At 48.3% G+C, this 14,707-nt stretch overlaps 1 protein-coding gene across 4 annotated transcripts in view; it reads right to left on the bottom strand.

Annotated features, from left to right (window-relative positions):
- Window positions 1-14,707, bottom strand: part of CRYL1 (crystallin lambda 1) — a 70,497-nt gene that overhangs the window by 18,169 nt on the left and 37,621 nt on the right. For 3 of the 4 annotated variants that reach the window (XM_032496504.1, XM_032496503.1, XM_014552223.2), the window contains one exon: window positions 3,109-3,270. The exons of the other annotated variant lie outside the window; for it this stretch is intronic. In XM_032496504.1, coding sequence (XP_032352395.1) covers window positions 3,109-3,270 — 162 coding nt within the window. The remainder of the gene's footprint in view (window positions 1-3,108; window positions 3,271-14,707) is intronic. 4 annotated transcript variants of the gene reach the window in all.

Below are 14,707 nucleotides of genomic sequence, written 5' to 3'. Positions count from 1 at the left end.
CCTCCCCCTCGGGGGGCTCCTCTTCCTCACTCCCTCGGTGTTGTGACCATTCTCAGAGCACAGCCCTTTCATCAGCGACACCCCGCCTTCCTGACAGAGAAGCGGCGGGAGCTGGCAGCGCGCGGGGGACGCAGACACGGAACATTCACGTCGCCACCAACACGAGCGCCCGTCGGAGGCGGCGTCGCGGGGCGAGGCCGGGCCGGCACTTGTGGGCGGGGCCCCGTTTCCCTCCGGGCGCGCGTCCGCTCTGCGGCTGCCGAGCAGGCAGCCACGCTGGAGCTGCGCGCCCCAGAGGTGCTGCCGCTCAGGGCCGTGGTCCCGGCCGCCTCGCCGCGGAGCACGCGTCGGAGGAGGGGCGGCGCAGAGAGCGCGTGGTGCGCTAGGGCCGCCCGCGCCTCCGGCTGAAGATGGAAGGAACGAGCGGGGCCTTTGTGAAGCGCGGCCAGAACTGCCCGTGGGGACCTGCGGCTCTGGCTGATGCCGCCATGGAGCCCGAGTGCCAGGAGCGACTGCGGCCAAACTCGGCTTTCAGTCGTCAGCAAAAACCTCCAGCCACCCGTGGCCACCCTGAGCCCCTCGCCCCTCACAGGCAGCCCAGAGGCGCTGGAGAGGAGGGATGTCGGGGCATCACCCCTCTTCCTAAGCCCGGCCCTTCCTGGAACCGGTCTGTGAAACACCTGGGCGCCGGGAGGACCCGAGAGTCCCCTCCCCACCCCACCCCACCCCCACCCGGAAAGGCACGGAGGGCGCGTGGGTGTGGCCGGTGGAGACGGCAGCCTTCGCCCAGCACCCACTGCCAGGTCCTTCAGAGGCGTGAGCAGGCTTCCTCCTCCTTTGTTTTGTTTCCTGTCGGGCAGAGAACCCCAGTGGCTGCGCACCAAGCAGAAGGCAGAGCGCCAGCCTCTCCCGCCTGTCTGGCCTGGAGGGGGACGGAAAACTCTGTGGCTCCTAAAAATCATAGATGGTTCTAGATTATCGAGGCACTTTTCCCCCAGAGGTCAGGAGATCCAGAAGTAGGCAGCGTGAGCCAGAAGGGGTAAAATTCCAAGGACAGTCAGTTTGAGTGATGTGATTTGCTTTGGTTAATGTCAGTTTTGGTTTAAAATTATTTATAAAAGTAATGAGAGATTAATTTTTAAATTAAGGCCTCACTCTGTGCTGTCTGTGTTTGATTAAGTAAACGCGAGCGAGGCCGGAAAGGTGTGAGGGAGACGAGCGCCACGCCGCACAGTTAGCGCGGGCGGCCGCCCCGCAGGGCTCGGGCTGCCTCGTGCAGCAGAGAAGGGCAGGTGGGGCCTGGCCCGGCCCAGCGGGGGATGAAATGAAGGGATGTGGAGAGAGTCTGGGCAGAGGACTTAGGAGGTGTTTTGGGGACAATCTGATTCAGTTGTTTTTTAAACTGACTTAGAAGTAAAAGCACTGGTTATAGATGGAAGCTCTTGGCCAAGAAGCTCACTTTTCACTGAAGCAACCAAGTGACAATCTAGTAAGTGGCTCATGCTTCCTGAGAGCCCTTTGGATGGACACAGACACGTCACAGAAGCGAAGACGTGACACGCCTCGTGGGATCTGGGGTTTGGAGGCTCCAGTTAAGGTCCCCTTGGTGCTGCTTTCCCCTGGACCGAGTGGTTAGGAAATGCTTGGTTTTCATCCCTGTTCTCTTTTTTTAAAATAATTGTTCTTTAGATTTCCTGTTAGACTTCAGCACAGGACGTCCAGAAGCAGTCAGGCATGTCGGTGGTGGTCCAGGCTGCCCCTCTACTCAGCACGGAAGGCCCGGCAGGAATCTGAGACTCCCCTTTGTTTTCACGCATGCTTGGAACTCTGCCCTCAGGTTCTGAGGGAGCTGCCCGCCTCTCGGAGCCATCTTCACTGCAGAAAGGACCTTCGGCTTATCCTCCAAGGGCCCGTTTCCACCACACCACAGCGCTGCTCTGTGCCTGAGCAGTTCTGATTGTTCAGAGCAGCTCTCGTGGTTCCCCAGCCCCAGTATCACCAAGCCTCCTGTCACCATCCTCCTGCTTCCCAAGTACGAGTGCCCTGCCGGTCACGCTGCTCTCCTGGCAACTCTGCACGCCCCATCCTGTGCTTGGCCAGCTCTCTGCTTATGCTCCTTCCAGCCTCTCACAGCGGCCCAACCAGGTCCGCCCCCATCGGGCAGCTCTCGGTGTTCTCAACCTTTAACCTCGGTGGCCCGTGGTGCAGAGGGTGTGGCATTGTCATACGCATCCTGTTGATTGTGGCTGGAGCCGTGTTCACTTTTCTGTCCTAGCAGGCTGTCCCGGCTCTCCACTCAGTCCTCAGATGCCCACCAAATGATCCCCCAACCCCCACTCTTAATTCCCCTTTCTTGACTTTTAACAGGTTAACCTCAAAAAGATTGAGTGCCTGCGTGCCAACACGCCTCCTCCCAAGGCACTCCTAGTGAGTAAGCCGGCCAGTCAGTGACGAGGCCTGGTGGGAGGGACCACAGGAAGGAAGGTTTAAGTCAGAGCTGCTCCCCAGAGCCCCGGGTGGGGCCCATCAGCACAGATGACCCCACTCTGACCTGAGCTCAGGGAAGCACACAGTGCAGGTGGCCCGCCTGCAGAATCCCGCTTGGCCTGGACTGTGTGCTAGTGTAGCGCCCTCTCCTTGGCCGTGCAGTTACTTGTTTAGCAGCCTCTCTCCTCAGCTGGACCAGGAGTTACTTGAGTCTGCTCGTTCCACCCCGTGATGCACGAGATACAAGATAACAGCTCAAGGAATTTTTGGATAAAATTCCTTTAAAAAATGCTGATACTGTACACCTCTCTAAGTACACTAAAAACCACTGAATTGTACAAGTTGATTTATGTGATCTCCATAAAGTGGTTAAAACAAAGTCCTACTGTATATATAACACAGGGGGCTGTATTCAATATCCTGTAATTACCTATAATGAAAAAGAATATATATGTATAACTGAATCACTTTGCTGTACACCATAAACTCACACAACACTGTAAATTAACTATACTTCAATTTAAAAAAAAAAGTTAAAAGTACTAGCAGATAGTCAAAATGTGTTGCTCCCCAAAACCCAAATGAGAGTCACTCAATCTCAGGTGAGCTCAATATACTCACGGGGTGCGCCACGAGGCACTGCTTCCTGTGCGCCAGGCCAGCGAACAGCTTGGAGGGCAGGAGGCAGGAGCTGGAGCTGCTCAAGACCACGTCATCGTCCATGATTCCATCCAGCTGAGCAAACAGCTGCTGCTTCAGTTCTAGGTCTTCTGGAACACACTCCTGAAAAGGACACCTTCAGGTTACCCCTCAGGGTCACCACACTCAGACCCAAGCAAAGCGCCTCACATTTGACTCCTTCCTAAATGAACCAATTAGAAAACCATCAGCAACATTTAAGAACAGAACAAAAGCTGCCCGAAAATGACAGACCTTGGTACCTGGAAACTGGATGATGCATACGTAGGAATTGTACTTTCTGGTTTCGTGTCAGTTGTCAGTCTGAAAGTTCTCATAATAAAAAAATGCGTGGGGGTGGGGTCACAAAGAGAGCACACAACAGCGCTCCAGGCACCTCGCCGTAAGCCTCAGCAGTAGCCACGCCGCCTGCCTTCCCCGTCTTGCTCATCAGATCAGCTTATCTTCAAGGAAGAATCGTATCTTCATGAAATGAGCAAACATGTTACATCCACAATTCCCAGAAGACTTTTTAAGAATTCATTTCTAATTGGAAATCATTTGAAAAAGCCCTCTATTTCTAAAATTAATAGGAGTAGGAGAGGAGGGTTGAGAAGCAAATTGGGATTAAAGACATAACAGCTGCTCTGAAGTTCTGATTATGTGTGGAGCTGGGGTGAGTGAGACGCCATCCTCAGACACCCGCGTGCAGGCGCACAGGTGAGGCGTGTCCTGGGGACTGCGATACTCAGGGCGGGTGCTGCCCTGCTGCGGATGGGAGCGGAACAGAGAAGGACGTCACTGGACGTTCTGGGCGCCCTTCCCTCCTGCCACCACCCGGGAAATCACACCGGGGGTCACTCCTACCCAAGAGGGTCTGTGAACTCCCCTGTTCCCTGGTGAATTGGAAACAATGGTTCTCAGTAAGGTCTGACAACAGAATCACTTGTTAAAGATGCAGATTCCCAGACCTGCTGAATCAGACTCTGGGTGTGGGTCCGAGTATCTGCATTTTTAATCAGATGTTCTGATGATTTTTGCTCACTGAAGTTTGAGACCCAGTATTCTGAGTTGTGATCCAAAGTGTTGGCCCCACTCCCAGTGGTCTGAGACCAAATACATCCTCAGGGGCCTCCCACTCGCTTCCCCGCCGGACCCTGGCGGAGTGCGGCCTGGGTTGTTACCAGCTCTTGTAGTAGAAGTGGCACAAGCACCAGCAGGTAACCAGAAGGGCACCAAGTCGAGGTGCAGTGCAGAAGCACTGCCACCAGCAGGGCCACCAGGGTTACCCTCAAAAGTAGTGTCTGCAAGTTTAACACCTAAGTTAGTATCTAATGTGGTGAAATCAGCTGTGTAAACATTGTGACATGAGTTCCATTTCTATACCATCTACGAGATTTTAAGTTTTCCTCTGAGGGTGAGGAGTCAATATTGAGTTTGTACTTTTAAAAAATGTAATCAAACCATGTGAAATTTTACTCAGAACAAAAGGTCACATAAGCACCACCTCTCAAAGACGGGGAAAAAATGGAGTCATTTAAGAACTGTGAAGCTCATTGTGTTAAACCCCTTATCAAAGGGGAAAAGCTACAGTAGCTGGCTGGTTGTATTGAGTGGTTCCTGGATCAGTTAAGTCTGCAAGATGGGTTAAGTTTAAATGGAGCCTTGTAGCAAAGCCAGAGACTACGCACGGTGCAGATACTGTGGAAGCCAATAAAGGAGCCCTGTGAATAGCCTCATTGTGAGCCTGTCCCGCAGATTCTCCCCTGAAATTCTACGCCTTTCTTCAGATTGTTTGATTATCAAAGAGGCAAGAACACTCGAACCTGAGGAAACCCAAACCTGCTACAATTATGTAAGGGTTTTAACGGTGAATTTGCTTAAAGTTCTACTGTTGTTAATAGTGACCCGGTTGTGTTCTGTGTGCTGGGCCAGGGTTGCAACGCCTCTGTCCATGTCAGGCCTTGAGTCCATCTCCCCGCTGTTCATGCTTGTCTGAGAAAGGGGGTCCACAGACTGTTACTTGGGACGGACACCCGTGCATGGATCACGGAGGTGGGAGAGGCTGCGGCCACCCTGCCTGTGGAGGCAGCGAGGAGACACGCAGGGAGACAGACACCTTGCTCTGTCTGGGCTGCAGTGGTACCCCCAGGTGAGAACCCCCGGGCTCATCCTGTCATTCCACGGCCTGGCTCAGGAAGGCCACCAGCTGTGAAGGTTTAGCGAAAACGCTCTCACGGCTGAAGGTAATTAGCTTGACTTTGCTTAATTAAACTCTGGCAGCATTTTCAAAGCAACGGCTGTTTGTCTGGAGGTGGAAGAGGTGCAGCCCATAAGAAGCGGTAAGCTCGTGCGCAACCACTGGCTCGGATTCTGAGCAGCAGAACAGAGCTCTGGGGACAAGGAAAGCACCGAGTACTTCCCAAATGTCACAGCTCCTGACGGCACGTCAAAGGAGGCGCTCAGTCATCAGAGCAGCGTCACACAAAGCAGGGGTTACATCTGACACCTCTTTCCCCTTCCACTCTTGAGACGGAGAAACTGAATGACGGTATTAGAGGCCTAATTTTTCACTCTCATTTACTTATATTTTAAAAAGTAAATCACGTATATCCTTTAGTGTTTATCATCAGTGAAAGTTACCAGCGACAGCACTCGACCCAGCGGGACTGCTCTGGAAAAGCCGTATGAGCGCGAGTCAGTGTGCAGGGTGACTCGCCGCCAGAGGAAGCCCCGGCCGGGGGTGCCTTCTGAAGTTTACCCACTTGCTGGGCAACAGCGCGCATTTTCCAAGACAAATATTTTCATGGGGAAAATGAAATTTCGTTGATTTTTGAAAATCAGTTCAGGCATTTTAAGTAGGTGTCCTGTTGCTAGAAAATCTGTATTTGCTAATGCCAAATATCTGGATGTGATCTTCAGTGTGTTTTCCAGAAAGAAAGAAAAACTAAATTAGAAGATTTAGGTACTTAAGTAAGCCAGAAAGAGAAAAAAAAATACCATATGATATCACTCATATGTGGAATCTAAAAAAAAAAAAAAAGACAAATGAACTTATTTACAAAACAGAAACAGACTCATAGACATAAAAAACAAACTTGTGGTTGTGGGGGGATAAATTGGGAGTTCTAGATCCGCAGATACTAACTCCTATATATAAAATAGATAAACAACAAGGTTCTACTGCATAGCACAGGGAACTGTATTCAATCTCTTGTAGTGACCTATTATGAAAAAGAATATGAAAAGGAATATATGTGTGTATATGTACGATCTATTGTGCTGTACACCAGAAATGGACACAACATTGTAAACTGACTACACCTCAGTGAAAAAAAAAAAAGATGACGCCTTTGGTACTTAAGGTATTTTACGTGCAGAGAAGTTCAGTTAGCCAGTTTTAGCAGGAAGACATGACAAGAAAAGAAATTTGAGCTAAAATCCTATTGCAGTCACGGCAGAAAGGAATTCATTCTCAGCTTGAAGATGAACGTGACCTACATTGTAAGTTCTGTCTCAGCACTAATTAAGTCTCTTGTCTCAACCTGTTTGATCATCACCACCAACTTCTTTTCACTGTTTCTTCCGAGAACATAATTTTTAAAATCTATGACATCAACAGACTGCTATGACTAAACTTCAAAAGATGGACATCATAATTACAAAAAAAAAGACAAACCTTGCTTTAGAAGAAATAGGGCACGTGTTAATAAGAAACGAATATCGCAGACAATAAGTACAGTACACTATGCCCTAACCAGAGGCCCATATTTTTCCTTAAAAATCAAAAAGATTTTTTTAAGCATATTATAAATCCTAAGCAGAGTTCTGCAGTAATCTAGAACCTATTATACGCAATCAAGAGAGACCTTCCCAAGTAAAAGCCAGTGCAGACCGCACTGTGGAATGTGACTCCCTGGGGTGCAGACGTCAGAGTTGCCAGGGTTACTGCTGTTTGCTTGAATAGCAGCCCTTCCTCAGGTGACCACAGGGGTGAGAAGCAGGGGCACAGGCGTCAGCTGCTGTCCTGAGGATGTGTCGTTCCCACCCTCATTCCAGCAATTTTTTTGTATCTTTTATGAAATTATTTAGAATTGACTTAAAATGCTTGACACGAAAAAGCAATAAAATTTAAAATACTCCACTTAAGCCTACAGTTAGCATTTAGTTTTACAGCATTTCTAAATGATATGAGGATACGCTCCTGGGGTCATACCCAAATCACCGGGGTAGTGACGGTTGCCCTTCCTGTCCTACTAAACATTCAAAGCCACCAGCTGGTCTGCTTCTTGCCAAACACTGTACTAGAGCCACATCCTGTCACCCTGGTCCTTAAATGTGCGTCTTCCCCTCCCACACCGGAAGCGCTGGGGAGGGGATGGTGGGCTCACTTGCTCCCATAACCTGCAGTCCCAGGCCACATGGGACTCAGGCGCTTGGCCTGGCTCTGCTCCGCAGCAGCCCTTGTGTTTACCTCCCATTCAGAAAGGCCAGCAGATGCGTTTAGAAAGATAGTTCGTATAAACGTATATCTGCTTTTGTTTGTTTATTGGTTTGTCTGTGTGTTTGTTTCCTGAAAACTGACCTGTGGCTGACAATAGAATTTAATTAAAATAGGCCCTCATCAGATTTCTCCAGTTGGTACCACAAGAACTGTTAAAAACAGAAAATGTTTATAACCCTGAAGACAAAGGTGGATAGGCAAATTTATGCTAAATTTTTTGAAAGTTAAAGAGAGTATGTATGCTATTAAAAATTCTGCCCATAAACTGATGAAGATGCCTGGTTCCAGTCATGTGATGTGAGACCTGAAGTCCCCCCTCTGCAGCTGCGTTACTCCCTGCAGACAAGCCGGCCTCTCAGTGGGCAGCTGAGCTCTCGGGAGTGTGCGGTAAAGCACAGGCAGAGTGAATGAGGGAGCCGCAGACCGAGCAGCCAGCCCTGGAGTGACCTGTGCCTGTCGGGGCGGGGAAGGCACGCGGGCGAACTCAGGAGGGGCTGAGCCAGAGGCTGTGGGATCCAGGGCCCATCAGAAAGCTGTATTTTCAGTGAACCGGTAGACTGGTTTACGCCAAAAAACAGCCCGTGTGCTGAGGGACAAGACAGGGAGGCCTGTCTGATCTGGGCTCCAGTGGGGAAGGTTACCCGGTGGAGGAAGAAATAAACTAATGCACTGAATTCATATTCATGGGCCTGGCTTTCACCAGGTCTGGGGTTCAAAATTACACTACACATGTGGTCTGGACATTCACAGACTGAGAAAGTTACATTAAAAATAGCTCCCACGGTGGTGATAACACCAGGAGACACACACTCGAGAAAACTCCGGAAGGATACCTGCTGAAGAGGCCTCACCTCTCCTTGGATTCACAAGTGAAGAGCCCCACTGAAGAGAACTCACCACCCAAATCACAAACATCTGAGACCCATCTGGACAGACAAAGACCAGAGCCGCACATGCCTGCAAAATAGCAGAATCTAGTAAAATAATCATGTTTCAACTGATTAACAGGATAAGGAATCAGACCCAGAAAGACCAGGACAACTTGGAAAAACATAGACTAGAATATCTAGAAACTGGAATTAAAGTTACCCAGTCAGTTAAGCAGTAGGATAAATGCAGCTGAAGAGAAAATTAATGAACTGCATGCAAGACAGAGCCAAGGGAAGGACCCAGAATGCCGTATGGAAAGGCAAGAACTGACAGGTCATCAAGGAGAGTCAGACAAACCTGCTGGGCCGTTTCCACACCCCTCTCTCAATTACTGTGAAAAAACGTTCAGAACTTCAGGAAGCATGGAAGCACCACAAGGAACAAGCTTGATCTGCTGGAGCCGACTGAGAGAGAGCCTGGCCTCCACTGCTGGAAACACACCCTTTCCAAACACGGAACACTCCCCAGCCCTGCCGATGCATCAGCTGCAGCGCAGGGTTTACTGGCCCAGAGGACTCGTTTTACATAAGCACTCTGCCTAGCAACAGCGCATTCAGGACAGAAATCACAAACCCAGAATTACCCAGTACACTTGGAAGATTGAAAATTAACTTCCAAATAGTTCATGGGTCAAAGTGAAATCCTAATGGAAGTGAAAAGATCCTGAAGACTGAGCAGTGCTGAAATGCTGCACCTCAGTATGAGTGCGACTATGACAGGTCTTAGAAATTTACTCTTGAAAGGTTTTTTAAGAAAACCCTAAAATATTAACAAGCCAAACATCCTGATTAAGAAATCAGACCTAGAAGGGAATAAATCTAAAGAAAATAGAAAAACTCTAATAGAGATAAGACCAGAAATCAATATTCAAATCAGTCCCGGAAAGTCCGGTGACAGTGACAAACCTCTGGAGAGGCCTCTCCTGCCCAGTCACGGAGCAGCAGCCCTCTCTTCACCCAGGAAATCCTGACCAGGCCCGTGGCTTAAAACACCTGCTGTGAACTCGACCCACATTTGTGTCTCCTCTGACCGTCTTCATTTGGAGGCTTCAGATTGACCTCGCCTGGCCCCTCGTCTAGTGCTAGCTGGTGTAGAAACAGCCTTGACTGCGCTGCCAGTCAAATGACCTCCAGAAAAGCAACATCATAATTACAGTCCCCTGCCTGCAAAATCTCTAGGTTTTCCCTACCATCTCACCGTTTTGCAGAATGTTTCTAAAACTTCAGGTTTATGTGATAAAACAGACTTATCATCAGCAATGTCGTCTAACAACAGTTTTTTACTAAATACCTGCCACATGTTTAGAGATGTCATAAAGCCATTTCCCCCAGAAGCCATCTGACCACATCTGGGCACAAGTAAACATGGTGCAAACTCCAGGACTGGGGACATTTTATAGTCCTATGCTCAGAAAGGTCGTCTTAGGAAATGCAGGAGAGAATAAAAGTATTAAGAGAACACTGTCCGTCTTTTGAATTGACATTTAAAAAATGGTTGTATTTAAACAAACATCAGTACTTGGAAACAGGCCTACGAGAGGAGTGCATGGGAGCAGGAATGGCTGTTTTTGTTACTGCCCCCCGCCCGGCTCGAGAACAGTACCTGACCCAGAGGAGGCCCTCGGTGCCCCTTTGTTGAGTGAATGGATGACACGTTCTGTGACGTAGCAGTCAACTTACAACACCCGCAGTGGCAGGTACTCACTCTCGTCTGTCCTCACGTTGCTCTAGAGTGACGTCTAAAGCTGGCTGAAGAACTGATACAGGACATCTGCTGCCCTCAGGCAGCCCAGGGACAATCCTAGCCATTCCTGGACCTAAATGTTCAGACTCCCGCCTACGGACCGGAAGTCTCTCCTCTCCCTAAGCATTTTCCCGACTTGAACTGACGCTGCGTTGAAGTCCAGGTGTTTGTCTGCAGGGCCTGAGGCTTGGGGCAGGCTGACTTCCCTGCTCCGGCTGCTGTGGCCGCCTCGAGAGCAGGACCCCTGCAGCTGCCGACGCCTCCCGTGCGCCCAGCTGCTAGGCATGCTGCTGCTCCCGCAGGAGGATCTCCACTGTGAGCACCGCCTCTGGGGTTTTCTAATAGAAGAAAATCTGCACCTGCATCCGGTGCAGATTCACGGTGTAAAGCAAAACACTGTGCCCTGTCCCAGCGCAGCCTCTCTGGGTACCTGTGTTTGTGTTCTGGTCTAGAGGATTTTGGAATCTTGAGGAAGCAGATCCGCTGAGGGAACTCTGGGAAGACGGGAGTCTGAAATGGACTGACAAGGCAGAAGACACGAGCGTTAACCTGTGCATTCGGACCCAAGTCTGCAGAGGAACCAGTCTACGCACGGAACTTCGCCAGGATGCAGAACAAGACACAGTCCTACTTTCCAAGAAGCACGAGTGCTGGGGGACCAACGCAGATGTGTGTGGCCATGACAGAGCAGGCAACGTAACAAAAGCAGGCAGAGTGACAGGACAGCCCTGCTCCAGCAGGCACGCCGTCCACTTAGCTTAGGACAGACACACTCACAGTGGGCTCTGGTCAAAGTCACAATACTAATGTAGCAGCACGAGCTGCTCTTAAGTGGAATTACTGGGAGAAAACACAAAACAGAAGGAACAGTAAAATGTCCCTGTTTGGTCTCCAGAAGGTCTCACTCACCACCACGCCCCAGGGCCCAGCACTGCACAGGAGGGGACAGACAAACACCCACTTGTACACAGCGTTCCGTTTGGCCACGGTAAACTAGATTGTTTGGACAAGCCCTCCTGCTGAGAACACCTGAAAAAGCTGAAAATACATTATTTTAAAAATCAGTTTGAAGTTACGAGAAGGCAACCAAAGCAGTGAGGAGTAGCAGGTCGAAGGGCAGCCAGAGATAACAGGCCTAATGTTTGACTCCACTCTCATCCTCAGGACAACACCTTTTTCAGAATCACAGACGAAATGCCTGAAATGATGAGCGAGCTTCTGGCAGACTCAGAGCCACCAGGGAAGGTCGGCACTCAAGGCCAGTAACTGCCAGGGCTTGCAGTTCGGACCCTCAGGGGCTGTCCCCTAGGAGTGACGGTGACCAGTCTTCGCAAGCCTCAGCTCACCTCCATCCACAGTTGGTCAGGGGCACATGCCCCAGCCTGGCTTCCTCCCCGGGGAGCTTCTCTGGAGGAAGAGAGCGTCAACCAGAGCCTTAGCTTTTCCTAACAGTGTCTCACACTCAGACGAAACAGAGTAGGTAGAGGAGCCTGGAATAGAAGCCAGGAGAGAGAAAGACTTGAGAAACAGACCCACAGGACAGCCAGATTGTGGTGTTAGCAAACATGAAGTTGGAAACAGCTAAAATTAATGTTTGAGGAACTAAAAGATATTAAATAATTTTAGCATGTAACTAGAAATATAAAAATAATCAAATGGAAATTCAACAACTGAACAATATAGTTAAAAACTTTAAAAGATTTAAAAGCAGATGAGACTTAGGCAAGTAAATAAAAATTTGGAAGATACATTAGGATCAAATATCCAGACTAACGCACTGAGAGACAAAGGAATGGAAAAGACAGAAAATAACATAAGAAAACCACATCTGCCCATTGTTTAATCCAACAACAGTGTCAGGAAAATTCCATGGTACTCCTGTGTTACTATTAAATATTAAAATAGTGCTTACTAAGAACTAAAAAGAAGGAAGTCCTCCTCTTCTGGCAAAACTATTTTACAATTTAGTTTTTAAATTTTTAGCAATCATTTTTTTTACGTCTACATTTATGCCAAAACGATTTAACCTGCAACTGAATTTTTCTGTTCATGTTACAATAGCTTTTGGTGCTGAGAACAGATTGGCAGTATTACTCCCAGCGCACAAGGGCTTACACAGTCCCACAGGGACATGGTGAGGCCCACTAATTTTCCAGAACTTAGGGCTACTCTCAGACATCAAGTTCTCAAGGTTCAGATGTCAACAAGAAAAACCTAAGGAACAATTGTGATTCAACATCTGACTCATTCAATATGTGATTGGAGGCAAAAGCACAAAAACCTTCCATTACCGAAAACCCATTGTAGGCAGGGGAAGGGAACTGGGGGAGGAACAGGAATGGATGCTAGCCCCACTGTACACCCAACACCCCCACCGGGAGAGCCGGGAGCACTGGGGAGGCCACATCCCGAGGCCCAGGGACACAGTACCTGCCTGAGACTAAAGCTTAGTCAGAACCCCAAGGAAAGACCCTTCACCAGGCCAGCAAGTATTAAGTAACCAGTAACAGAAGAACACTTCTGGGAAGGGACAGAGCCAGGAACGTGAGGGCAGTGCAAAGGGAGACTGAAGGCTGAGGGTGGAGAAGATATCGGGGGAAACCCTCTGGCCAGCCAGTCCGCATCTTACACACAAGGTATTGCTAAAGGAATCTGAAACCTGTATGCACCGAGGGTGACCCTAGCAATGTGCAAACCTTAAAGCTTGCCCAACTCCTAACTAGATTAACTCAAATCCCCACAATAAAAGCCTCTCAGAAGGAAAGGCGTGCCAAATCCCAGGCCTAAATCTGCTGTCCTACTCAAGACGTCTGGCTTTCAGAAACAAAGAATTGAGGCATACGAAAAAGCACACACCCAGGAGACAGAGTGATCGTCAGGACCACGCTCAGGTGGTAGCACGACCTGACACTGAGTTTACAGTAACTGTGACTAATACATAAAGGGCTCTAATGAAGAATGTGGACATCATATGCGTAATTTCAGCAGAGAAATAGGAGCTATAAGAGAGTATCAAAGGGATTGCTAAAAATAAAAAATGAAGGAACAAAAGTGAAGAATGCCCTTGGCATCAGAAGACTCAACACAGTTGGGAAAGAATCAGTTAACTTAAGGATTAGTCGGTGGAAATTATCCAGAATGAAGAACAGAGAGCAGAAAAGACTAAGCAGAGCATATAGAGCATCCAGGACCTGTAGGAAAAATGCCAGATGACCTCACAGGTGTGTAATTGAGATCCCCAAACTGCTAGAGACGGGGAATGGAGCAGAAGAAAAACTTAAAGAAATAATGGCTGGGAATATTCCAGAGCAAATGAAAGTCATTAAATCACATAGGCGAGAAGCTCAGAGAATATAATGCAAGATAAATACCCCTCTTTACCCCTAAATCCACACACATCTAGATATATTATATTCAAATTGCTGAATATGGAGGACAGAGAAACACTGAAGGCAGTCAGAGAAGAGTCACATCGTATATACAAGAGCAAAAGTGAGAACTGCAGGACTTCTTGTCAGAGGTCGCAGAAGATGAAAAGTGATGGAGTGACATTTTAAACGCCGAAGGAGAAGAGCCTGTCAACTCAGAATTCCATAGCCAATAAAAAGATCTCTCAAGAATAAAGAAAAACTTCTGAGAAAAATAGCAACTTAGAGAGTCATTCCCAACCAACCTCATTAATCTATGAACAGGAACAAATTTTAAAGGAAAGTCTGTAAACAGAAGGAAAAAAGTAACCAGACAGCAAACTGTATCTGCACCAAGAAATGAAGAGCACTGGGCATGGGACAAACGGGCATAAAACAAATGAGCTGTTTTCAGTTGCCCAAAATGTAAGCGAATGTCCAAAGCAAAGACAGCAGCAGTGCACTGTAACAGGTGACCCCAGTTTATTTTCAGGTCTTGAACCAGCCTTGCATACCTGGGTAAGTCCCACTTGGTCATGGTGTATAATTTTTTCTATATTTTTTGGATTTGATTTGCTGATATTCTGTTAAGGATTTTTACATCTATGTTAAGGAGAAAAAAGTCTTTCTTAGACCTCCTCCTCCTACCTAAAATGCGTTTTTGTCGGGGACGGTATAGCTCAGTGGTGGAGTGCATACCTGGCATGCATGAGGTCCTGGGTTCAAGCCCCAGCACTTCCAAAACAGATGAATAAACCTAATAACCTCCCCTCCAAAAAAGATTAATTTAAAAATTTTAAAAAATGTGTTTTTGTAATAAAGACCAGATATAAAACACTAACACTTTGTATAAGTCAGTGTGAAAACAGCAGCGTTGCATACACGTCCCCCAGCCCCGGAGAAACGTCTCTGAAGGAAGTAGAAGAGAAGTGGGCAACAAGAACGTACCCATGAGGTT

This window comes from Camelus ferus, chromosome 14 (genome assembly GCF_009834535.1).
Source record: "Camelus ferus isolate YT-003-E chromosome 14, BCGSAC_Cfer_1.0, whole genome shotgun sequence".
Taxonomy (NCBI): Eukaryota; Metazoa; Chordata; class Mammalia; order Artiodactyla; family Camelidae; genus Camelus; species Camelus ferus.
This window is presented reverse-complemented; position numbering and strand designations above follow the sequence as displayed.